At 27.9% G+C, this 11,041-nt stretch overlaps 2 protein-coding genes across 4 annotated transcripts; both read left to right on the forward strand.

Annotated features, from left to right (window-relative positions):
• Positions 1-1,582: 1,582 nt before the first annotated feature.
• Positions 1,583-6,046, forward strand: LOC119670531 (aldo-keto reductase family 1 member B1-like). Of its 3 annotated transcripts, none has more exons than XM_038080826.1 (6): positions 1,583-1,700; positions 1,766-1,908; positions 1,967-2,453; positions 2,680-2,888; positions 3,040-3,115; positions 4,724-4,813. In XM_038080826.1, exons 1-5 carry the CDS (start codon positions 1,605-1,607, stop codon positions 3,101-3,103), a joined length of 999 nt encoding a protein of 332 aa, XP_037936754.1. In that variant the 5' UTR covers positions 1,583-1,604; the 3' UTR covers positions 3,104-3,115; positions 4,724-4,813. The 3 variants fall into 3 exon arrangements, with proteins under 3 accessions (XP_037936754.1, XP_037936755.1, XP_037936753.1); XM_038080827.1 differs by lacking the exons at positions 1,583-1,700; positions 1,766-1,908; positions 1,967-2,453; positions 2,680-2,888 and adding exons at positions 4,880-5,022; positions 5,085-5,568; positions 5,642-5,850; positions 5,923-6,046 and having other exon boundaries at positions 4,724-4,823; XM_038080825.1 differs by lacking the exons at positions 1,583-1,700; positions 1,766-1,908; positions 1,967-2,453; positions 2,680-2,888; positions 3,040-3,115 and adding exons at positions 4,282-4,579; positions 4,880-5,022; positions 5,085-5,568; positions 5,642-5,850; positions 5,923-6,046 and having other exon boundaries at positions 4,724-4,823.
• A 1,078-nt stretch (positions 6,047-7,124) lies between these two features.
• Positions 7,125-10,496, forward strand: LOC119669749 (aldo-keto reductase family 1 member B1-like). Its single transcript, XM_038079765.1, has 5 exons — positions 7,125-7,200; positions 7,277-7,353; positions 9,532-9,674; positions 9,732-10,215; positions 10,269-10,496. Exons 1-5 carry the CDS (start codon positions 7,152-7,154, stop codon positions 10,479-10,481), a joined length of 966 nt encoding a protein of 321 aa, XP_037935693.1. The 5' UTR covers positions 7,125-7,151; the 3' UTR covers positions 10,482-10,496.
• Positions 10,497-11,041: the final 545 nt, after the last annotated feature.

Raw genomic sequence — 11,041 nt, forward strand, 5'->3', positions numbered from 1 at the left:
GTCCGGGTATTGTCATTGCACAATATACTGAGGGCATGGCTTTGTAACCATGTTTTTGGCCACGAGGGCATGACAGTGACAAAGCTTCAGTTTGGTTGAGCAAAATGGTGGTTTGAGCACAAAATAAATATTTCAGAAATGTTCCGAATTTCTTGAGTTAATCAATCAAAGTTATTTCCCTTATAACGTTATAAGCTACACACTTTTATTGTTGACGTCTTGCGTATGGAACGATGGTCAAAATTAAATTAATCCGTGAAATATTGTCATTTGATGTTCAAAGCTTTTATACTTTACCAAGTATCGTTTCCATATTGTACTACATTTAAGACTTTCGATTTAAATGTAGTGTATACGTATATATCTTTGATTTTTCATAGCTGTTAACAGATCTGAAGAGATTTTTGGGTTTGAAGATCCGCTTGAATATATATTTTGTTACACTGTACTTTGTTGAGATTGTGGTGCTTAAATAAGCAAATTGGTTTAAATTGGGTTCAGAACTTTGGTTAATGGATATAGAAACTTCTTCACTGGATGCTTTTATTTTGATTGATGCAATTATTTGTGTTTTGCGATTTTTTAGCGTTTCTAAAAAACGTACACATCAATTGATACAATATCAATCCGTTTTTATTATACGAAAATATAGTTCGTAACTAACAGCATATGGAGCTCTATAAAAGGACGAAATCTAGGAGTTACCTTTAAAATGACTAATATTTTTATATTAATGTAGTTACAAAGTGGGAACATTTTTGTATTGCTATTGTTGTTGAGATATATTTTGTATATTGTTATTCATTTTTAACTGTCTATACACTGTTTCCAGTCAGCCCTTCTTGTATGGTAAGTTGATGTCACATGGTCCTGAAATGCGTCTTCGTTTATTTCATAGTCGTTTCATATTCGTTTATATCATATGTTACTTCTAGTAGTATATTTCAGGAATTTCTTGCAATGCTAATATCAGCATATATTTCTCTAACCTTAATACATGGATGTTCCAGCGGTGATGCTTTTCTAGAAGATTACCGTTGATCTGAAATTTACTTATCACATAAAGTGAAACTGTTTTATTATTGTCCATCATTGAAATTGCTAGATAACATATGATGTCGATAATTTATGTTCTTTGTAAATGATTTGTAATTCCGTTCAAATGTATTGGATGATTTCAATCTGATCGTGAGTATATTAAGCTCCGATTGAGTAGTGCTATTGATATTTGTTCTCTTGGAAAAAGAATTTTGGAGTACTTGTAATATTTTTCTTAATAATCGTTGCTTATATGAATGTACCATATATGTCACTTGCTTCATTAAATTTTAATCTTACTTACTTACTTAATCTTGAGATATTCTTGAAAATGGAACAAATTATTAAGAACAATTTAGAACTTTTATATTATTCTTGTAATATACTAAGAATTAAAATAATGACACTTTGGTTTTTCAAGGCAATTGCAATTATTAGCTAAATCAAAAGCTTTAGTATGATATTTATTATTATTATTGTAATAAAACTATTTAAAAGCCATATTATTATTAGCATTAATAGTACTGCCTAGAATTAAAAAGTATATTTTCTTTTCCAGTCCAACAATGCCGAAATCTTGCAATAGAAAACTAGACAAGAAGTTTAAGTTAGTTCTAAATAGTGGCTACGAAGTACCTATGTTAGGTTTGGGAACATGGAATGTGACTATAATACAAATATTTCTATAATCTTAATATCCAATAACTACACATTGTTTTTATGATAGAGTTCAGAGGCAGATGTTGGCGAAGCGGTGAGAATTGCATTACTTGTGGGGTATCGACATTTCGATTGTGCTCACGTGTACAGGAATGAACATATTATCGGACCAGCCCTTAGCGCAGCACTAGAAGAACAGTATTTAGATAGGTATTAAATGAAAGTCATATTTTTAATATACTTATTAAGAATGTATGTTGTATAATAGAGAACAACTGTTTATAACAAGCAAACTATGGAACACATTTCATCGGCCAGATTTAGTCTGCCCCGCTTGTTATAAGACGTTAACGGATCTGGATACATCATACTTGGATTTGTATTTAATGCATTGGCCGATGGCTTTTAGGGAAGGTGGCAGTCTTTTTCCGAGAGATGCTTGTAAAAGATTATTGTTTTCAAAAGTTAGTTTTATTGAAACTTGGAAAGAGATGGAACAACTTGTTAAGGATGGGCGATGTAGATCAATTGGAGTAGCGAATTTTAATGAAGATCAGCTTGAAGTTCTTTTAGAAAATTGTGAAATACCACCAGCAGTGAATCAAATAGAATGTCATCCATTTTTGACACAAAAAAGTCTTATGGAGTTTTGTAAATCGAAATGCATAGCAATAACTGCGTATTGTCCCTTAGGTTCACCTAATAACCCTGGTTGGAAAGGAAAGAAACAACCAATTATTATGGAAGAGAGTGAAGTAAGTATAATATTTAATAGATTGTATGAAGATTGGATTATACTTTTACCATATTCGCTGATAAGTTAAGTATTGAAGAATTTAGTTACTGTTAACTTATTTTATATGCAGCTGTAAACATATGAGTACATTTATTAAAACAACATATAGATGTTCTAATAAAAGAAGACTCAATTTTAATTTTTTTAAAAAGTTTGTATTTCATATTTTCAATTTGTACTTGTAGGTGGAGAGGTTGGCGTTTGAGTTTGAGAAAACTGCTGCACAAATTCTCATTCGCTATCAACTTCAACGTGGAAATATCGTTATACCGAAATCAGTTAATAAAGATCGCATTACATCCAATTTCGATATTGAAGATTTTGAGTTATCAAAAGAAAACATGTCCTCTTTGGACGAAATGAACCGAGATTTTCGCTTCATTACATTCTCTGAGTAAGAACAATAGTAGTTTTAAAAAGTTTTAAAATTCAAAATTCAATTATCAAAACTTTTAAACCATTATTAAATATATATATATATATATACATATATATATATATTTAAAATATATTTTTTTAATTTTTAAGTATTGTATTTATTGTAGTGCGAAACATCATCCGGATTATCCATTTGTGAAATCTAATAAATCGGAGTGTACTTGCGAATAAATATAAGACATTGTAAGTACAAGGCATTCAGTATATACAAGTATATTGTAAGTAAGAGAGATAGAAGATATTAGCTTAGATATATTAGCTAAGAGACACTAGTGTCACTTGAAGCCTTGCCTGGAGCTCTCGCTTCGTTATTTTTCATCGATTGTATAGGTTTTTCTATTTCATTCAGTTTTTAATTTTGGATATGTTAGTTAACATATAAGAGTTATAAAGAATTTGATTTGATCTTGAATTATATAAATATTTTTTTTTTGCAATAAATATATATTTTTCATGTAGATTTCCTTTTGTTTATGTCAAATATTGTCTTATCGTAGTCGTTAATAAAGAACAATACATATACTTTGCGCAGAATACCTGCGGTTTATTGCATTTAATTGCCAATATAAATAGTAGCGCATACAGAAACTCATTTAAAGAGTGTTTCAACCACAAAGATTTCTCTTGTATTCCCTACTAATGTTAATGATTTAGTTCATCCTTTTAATTATGCTGGATTCTTTATTAATTTTAGTATTTATTCTAGGAATCTCCTTTTCTGCGGAATTATTGTTTACTTGAGCAATTTCTATATAATTTCTGGCCATCACTTTTCAAGCTGTTTCAAGTTCCAGTTTTGAATTTTGAACTTGGTATTATTTGTTTGCATATTTTGGTTCAGTTTGTGGAGCTATGTCCCAGTCACGGATAAACTATGTAGTTTTTGCTTTCTTACTCATAAAGTGAGTTGTAGAAATTTGTTGGCTTATATTCTAGGCATTATATCCATAGCCTAGTAGTGATTTGAAATTATTTTGCAAATCTATTGTGTTCTGATGCATTAAGTACAGATGCTTTATTATATATAGTTATTTTTTTTTATAGAATTGAGGTATCTGTTTTGTCTCCGTTATTACTTTATGTGTTCAATCAAATATCCACACATGAGTTTTAATACTGAGAAGTCTGTTACTGTTTCCTTAAAAATTTTCATAAGATTATGCTAGATATTTCTTTTGAATTACTATACTTGTTGGTAGATATGAGACTATATGTAAGGATTATATGATTCAGTTTTATATAAAAAAATTTATCTTAAAACACAAATATAAATTAAAATATTTAATAAAGTATAATTTTTAAAAATTCTATAAAATAAAAATTTTGACTTAAGAAAGTTCAAAAAAATGTTAGATTTAAGTTTCCTAAATTAAACCTATATTTTTTAATATATTTCTTTGGAAGGGCTTAAATTAACTAAAATACGGTCAATTTCGAGACCGTAATGTGTAAAATTGACCTGTGATGCATTACTGAGTTGAATTCCACTGGAGTAGTAGATTTGGAATTAGGGCTTGAATATTCCACCATGTTTGCGAAAACTGTTAAGAGTTTAGTTAACTTCCGAGAACTTAAAGCGTTAAATAATTATATATATAATGTTTATCAGCGTAAAAATAAAGTGTCCCCAATCATCAAAATAGTGAGGTATTTATTATTTCTAAAAATTATTAAAAAATCTCTGTCAATTTTAATAATACTTGGACTACTTAGTTTTATATATTATATACTACTATTTGACTATATTGTTAAGTGAAAATAATACATTTAATATGTTGAAAAAATATGTAGCTCTACATCGGAAGAAATTGACGTAAAGCCCAAGTCCAAGTTAACAGTTCTTCTAAATAACGGTGAAGAAATTCCGATGTTGGGGTTGGGTACATGGAACGTTAGTATAATTACATAAATAGCTTAATATTATTTAAATAATAATGATAATTTTAGAGTCTGGACTATCAAGTTGGAGAAGCAGTGATGACAGCAATTGACGCCGGGTATCGTCATTTTGATTGCGCTCACGCTCATCACAACGAACAACAAATCGGATTAGCATTGCGTGCAATGTTTAGAAGAACTCAACTAAGCCGGTACTGAATAATTAACTACTTTTTGTTTAATAATTCCAAATTCCAAATTCTTTTTAAAATAGAAAAGACATTTTTATAACAAGCAAACTATGGAATACTTTTCATCGACCGAGTTTAGTGAGGTTAGCCTGCGAAACTTCTTTAAAAAATTTGCAAACAGATTATTTGGATTTGTATTTAATGCATTGGCCAATGGCTTTTAAGGAAGGAAATGATCTCATTCCTTTAGATTCTGAAGGCGAAATAATTTTTTCATATAATGATTTTGTTGATACATGGATGGCAATGGAGAAACTTGTAGAAGATGGTCTGTGCAAAGCTATTGGTCTATCCAATTTCAATGAAACGCAAATTGAACGTTTACTTAAAAATGCAAGTATATACCCAGCAGTTAACCAAATCGAGTGTCACCCTTATTTAACACAAAAAAAACTAAAAGAATTCTGTGAATCAAAAGATATAGCAGTGATTGCATATAGTCCATTAGGTTTGCCCCGAAATCCATTTTGCAATTCATGTAATAAACCTCTCATACAAAGGAAAGAGGTAAGCATTATTTGGTATATATTCAACTCTTCTTATACGCTTATTTACTTATATATTATAATTTCCTTCATAGATTACACAATTAGCTAAACTTCTTCATAAGACTCCAGCCCAAATTCTTATAAGATATCAGTTACAACGTGGCAATATAGTTATACCTAAATCGGTCACTAAGGCGCACATTAGGTCTAATATTTTAGTTAATGATTTTGAGCTGACTGAAGAAGCTATGAAGATGTTGAATAAGTTAAATATTAATTATCGTCATGTACATTTCAAAACGTAAGTATATAAATTTGTGTTGGTTCTATATATATTTATTTATATTTATTAACTTATTGTTTTTTAATTAAGTGCCAGAAAACATCCGGACTATCCCTTTAAATAAAATGCATTATAGCTAATGATATATCACAATCCTCGTGACGCCATCATAAGAAAATATTAACGCACTATGGAATATAATTTTTATTACGATATTAGATATACAAATTATTCAGTAACATAATAAAAAATAATTACAAAATAAATTATTAATTATAAAAAAAATACATTACACTCTGCTCTTACTTTATTCCTCAACGGTTTTATGTTAGTTTTAGGCTGCTAAGTTCAAATCAACCCGTATTTTTCCCAGACATTTTTAGTTCTGACAATAATAGGTCAAATTTCAAAACGTCAAATTTTAAAGAGTTGATAAAAAATTTTTAAACTAAGAGATACAAATTTCATATCTCGAATAAATTTTCAATAAATACATACATCCCTCTTTTTCTTACTATGGAAACAAAAATTGTATAGCCCTAATACTGTAACATCACAAATTTTAAACTTTAACTCGCTATTATCTGCGAGCCCAGAAGTCTTACAAAATTTCAAAAAAAAGAAACTTTATATCTGTAGTCCAGTGTTAATATTAAAAAAAAAATACATTTTTATATATATTTTGTTAAAGATATACTATTGTATATATATATATAGGTATATATATATACAATTTTATAATTTAATGAGTTGTGGTTACATTATTTTATTATTGTCAAAAATTAATTATGCAAATAATTGAGAAAGTCTCTATTAAAATGTTCAATAATATTAATTAAAATAGTATTATTAATCACTATTATCAAATAATTGAGAAAGTCTCTATTGAATGCTTAATAATATATTAAGGCCGTTGCGATTTTTAGTAAATTAATGGTAAATTAAGGGAATTAGTAAATTATGTCGGTATGGCAGCGAATGTTGGTATTTACCAGAATTTCGTGTAGAGTAAATTAGATAAAAATTAGGTAAATTTGGTATTACCATTGTGAAAATTTTATGCAATGTTTAATATATATATAAATAAATTTGAAAACTTAACCAAAAATAATATATACATACTTTACCTCAATTTACTCTAACTCGCACACGGCCTAAACAAATAAATATTATTTTCAAATACTATTATTACTACTTTTTTCTAATATTTTAAATACAATTTTATACGTACACAAAACCCATACAATTTTGACATTTGCACATAAAAGCTTTCTGACAGCTGTTTCGAAAAGTATATAAAAGCATCAAAGACTACGCCAATGTTTAGTTGCTTGGCAGCCGGTTCGTTTAGTTTTTTTTGCAGTTACTGTAAGAAAATAAATTGTAATTATTTTTGCAAGTAATTCATTTTAATTAATAGTGTTTTGAATTATACTAATTAAAGTGTTAAAAATGTCGGTACCAAACGTAACTTTAAACAATGGGAAAACCATGCCAGTTGTTGGTTTAGGCACCTGGGGCGTAAGTATATGTAACAATTGTAGTTTTTTGTTGTAATTTTAGAGCTAGTATTATATGTTATAAAAGTTTTAAATATTGTTTTGTAAAATAATATGAGAATAAATTAAATAAATTACTTGATTTTGTTTAAAATAAAAGAAAGATAAATGTTTTGGTACACCGCTGATCGCGTGTCATGTTTACCGGTGTTGTTAAATGTGTGTGTATATATGTATGTATGTATATTCTATTAATATTATTTCAAGATAATTAAATATAATATACATACGTTTAAAACAAAACAGACATTTTTATTATATTACATACATATATACAGTGCGAGTATCGCATATTTCACTGGCTCGTAAACTATTCTTATGAGGCTTTAATAGAATAGCAAAATTGCACTTCTGGTTATATATATATATATAATTACATATATAATTGCTCACATAAAATAAATATGTTAATATATTAAATATATATATAAATAAATATATTTATATAGAAATGTATTATTACTAATATTGTAAACAACAGAAATTAGTTTTTTAAAACAATTATAATTTATTGTTTTGACCTTGAATTTTTTACATACATATGTATATATACATATGTAATTCGCAAGTGCAAGTCATCATGTTCTAAATTAATAAGTAAGTTTTAACAAGTCCCTATATAAGGTATTGCGATGTAGTTTCTGGTATATCTCTCCCCATTTTGATCGAGTTTCTTAAGATCAGTTTTTTTAAGCTCATAAGATATTTTTAATATATTAAATTAAAAGTGCAGAAATGTATATCATGAATTGACTTACCTTAAAAAGATCTTGAATTAACATTTTAATAGGCCTTTAGAGAATTTTTCATTGAAGAACACTAGTACTTTCGAATAAAAAATGTTTCGGTTCCAAGCACGGTTGGGTTAACGAGCCCTATCTATTTGTAGACTTCGATAAATAACTGCCATTCACCACATCCGTAAAGGACTACACATGTGGATTGTTGTGGGCTTCAATAATGACATCTAAATTAGCGGTTTCTAAACTTTTTTTGATCAAGAACCACTATGATAATTTTATTTTTAATAGTTACCTAAAATTTAAGAATAATAAACTGTATGATTATTTTAATATGTTTTATGCATCTCTGGTATGAGTATAATGAACTGTATGCATTGGTACATTATATATAGGCTATAAAATAGGTGTACATATAATTACTTGTAAAATTTTTGTACTTATTTTTTTTATAAGTGAGGTCTTCGTGCACACTATACAAGCTATGCATTCATAAATTTGATTCCGGGACAATTTTTAACTATCTCGTGAACCACCTGTATTCCGCGGACTACTGCTTGGGAACCACTCATCTAAATATATTACCTTAAAGCGATTTTGGACCGACGTACATTTATACTTATTTATTATTCAGATCAAAAATTTTATAATATTAATTACTATGTATTACTATATAATTACATACAAACACAAAATGTCTTACACTACTTGACATGTTATTGATATGATCGATGCCCTAATTTTAACCCCCATTTCCCCAACCAGCAGTTGAAGTACATATAAACAATCCATTAAATTTTAAATCAAAAATAATTAATTAATATATTTAATTTTAATGATGAGAAAATATGTAGTAACACACAATTGTGTCTTCATTTTTAATAATAAACTATAATTATAAATTACAATATATTTGCTTAGAAACAAATTTTATTAGTTTTGGCTTTCAATTAAATTCCCATTAAAGTGATTTGTGATAATTATAATCACATATTTTATACAGTATTGCAAAGCCATTATCGGATGAATTAAAGGAATTTATTTTTTTGAAGCGAAGACGTTATCATAGCTAGTATGTAAATATGTACATATATAATAATAAATAAAATAGTTTTTTATATGAAAGTTTTAAGATAAGCGAAATGTATAATAAAAAAGGAAATAGTCTAATAACAAGAGTATTATTTTGTTAATTAATATATATGCAAACAATTTAGTCTTTAGCCATGTAACAATATCTAAATCCGTAATTAATAAGACCATAATAGGTAATATTTCTAAAACAACTTAGATTTTATAAAACTTATATTTAATATAATTATATAAAATTATATATAACTACGTAAATTATTAAAAATTAACATTACTATAATAATTTTGCTTTCTTTAACACGTAATAGAGTCCAAAAGGTGAGGTAACACAAGCCGTTAAAGATGCGATTGATATTGGGTACCGTCACATTGACTGTGCACATGTCTACCAAAATGAGGAGGAAGTAGGCGAGGCTTTAAGCGTAAAAATTAAAGAAGGCGTTGTTAAGCGGTATATTGAAAATATTTATTAAGTTCTTAACAAATTATACCAATGCAATATTTCTAGTGAGGATGTGTTTATAACTAGTAAACTCTGGAATACATTCCATCGCACTGATTTAGTTCGTCCCGCATGTGAAAAGACTTTGAAGAACTTGGGATTGCAATATTTGGATTTGTATTTGATTCATTGGCCAATGGCATACCAAGAAGATGGTGAACTTTTCCCATCTGATGCGGACGGTAAAACACTTTATTCTGAAGTTGATTATGTTGATACTTGGAAAGAAATGGAAAAACTTGTTGAGGCTGGTCTTTGCAAATCCATTGGCATATCCAATTTCAATAAAAGTCAAATTGAACGTGTTTTGCAAGCTGCTAAAATACCACCAGTAACTAACCAAATAGAATGCCATCCATATTTGAACCAAAAAAAACTTATGGAATTTTGTAAATCCAAAAATATTGTTATTACTGCTTATAGTCCATTAGGCTCACCTAATCGTCCTTGGGCCAAGCCTGGTGACCCCGTTTTGTTGGATGATCCTAAGGTTTTACATATAATTTACTTTTATTATTTTATATGCTTATGTGGTTTCTTTAGATTATTGCCATTGCTACTAAATATGGGAAAACACCTGCACAAATTCTAATTCGCTGGCAAGTTGAACGCGGCAATATTCCCATTCCAAAGTCGGTTACTAAGAGTCGCATTGCATCTAATTTCGATGTATTCTCTTTTGAATTAACTAAAGATGATATTGAGACCATTGATTCATTTGACTGCAATGGACGTTTTGTTCCAATTACCAGGTAAATATATAACTTTTTTTTAACAGTAATATATTTATAGTTTTGTTCAAAGTAATGATCATTTTAATAGTCACTGTAGAACAATAATTTGCTTAAAGCGAATTTTTTTGTATAAGTATCTCTCCGTTTTATCTACAAGTGTTTAGTTGTCAAAGCATTTTTTTCTCCCTTTGCATTTGTTATGCACTTTAAAAACGACTTATCAGTCAGTTTTTTTTACCTTGTAGACACTATTTACGTATTTCTCAATAATCTTTATATTATCAACGGAAAATTATGATTACGTTATTATAGATTTGTTATCTCATATTTTGTTCATTTTTGTTACAAATAATTTATGACATTTTTCATTTATTTGAGTCAAGATGTGCTAATATTTAACTGGATTTAAACATTTATTTATATATGTAAAATGTACTAAAATATTTGTTTATATTCAGCTCATTCAATGTAGATTCATGCGATATATTATAAATATATTATAAATTATTATAAATGTATATAATAATAGAGAAGTTTCGAACAGTAGTAAGCTATAACAGCAAAAATTATTTTTATATTATT

The sequence above is a fragment of the Teleopsis dalmanni genome, chromosome 1 (assembly GCF_002237135.1).
Source record: "Teleopsis dalmanni isolate 2A chromosome 1, ASM223713v2, whole genome shotgun sequence".
NCBI classification, from domain to species: domain Eukaryota; kingdom Metazoa; phylum Arthropoda; class Insecta; order Diptera; family Diopsidae; genus Teleopsis; species Teleopsis dalmanni.

Bases quoted from the DNA above. Each gene is read 5' to 3' on its own strand.
- LOC119670531 (XM_038080825.1), top strand. From the start codon at position 4,461: ATGTTTGCGAAAACTGTTAAGAGTTTAGTTAACTTCCGAGAACTTAAA. The intron at 4,580-4,723 runs GTATTTATTATT...AAAAATATGTAG, and splicing joins CCAATCATCAAAATAGTGAG to CTCTACATCGGAAGAAATTG. The intron at 5,569-5,641 runs GTAAGCATTATT...TTTCCTTCATAG, and splicing joins CTCTCATACAAAGGAAAGAG to ATTACACAATTAGCTAAACT.
- LOC119669749 (XM_038079765.1), top strand. From the start codon at position 7,152: ATGTTTAGTTGCTTGGCAGCCGGTTCGTTTAGTTTTTTTTGCAGTTAC. The intron at 7,354-9,531 runs GTAAGTATATGT...AACACGTAATAG, and splicing joins TTGGTTTAGGCACCTGGGGC to AGTCCAAAAGGTGAGGTAAC. The intron at 9,675-9,731 runs GTATATTGAAAA...CAATATTTCTAG, and splicing joins AAAGAAGGCGTTGTTAAGCG to TGAGGATGTGTTTATAACTA.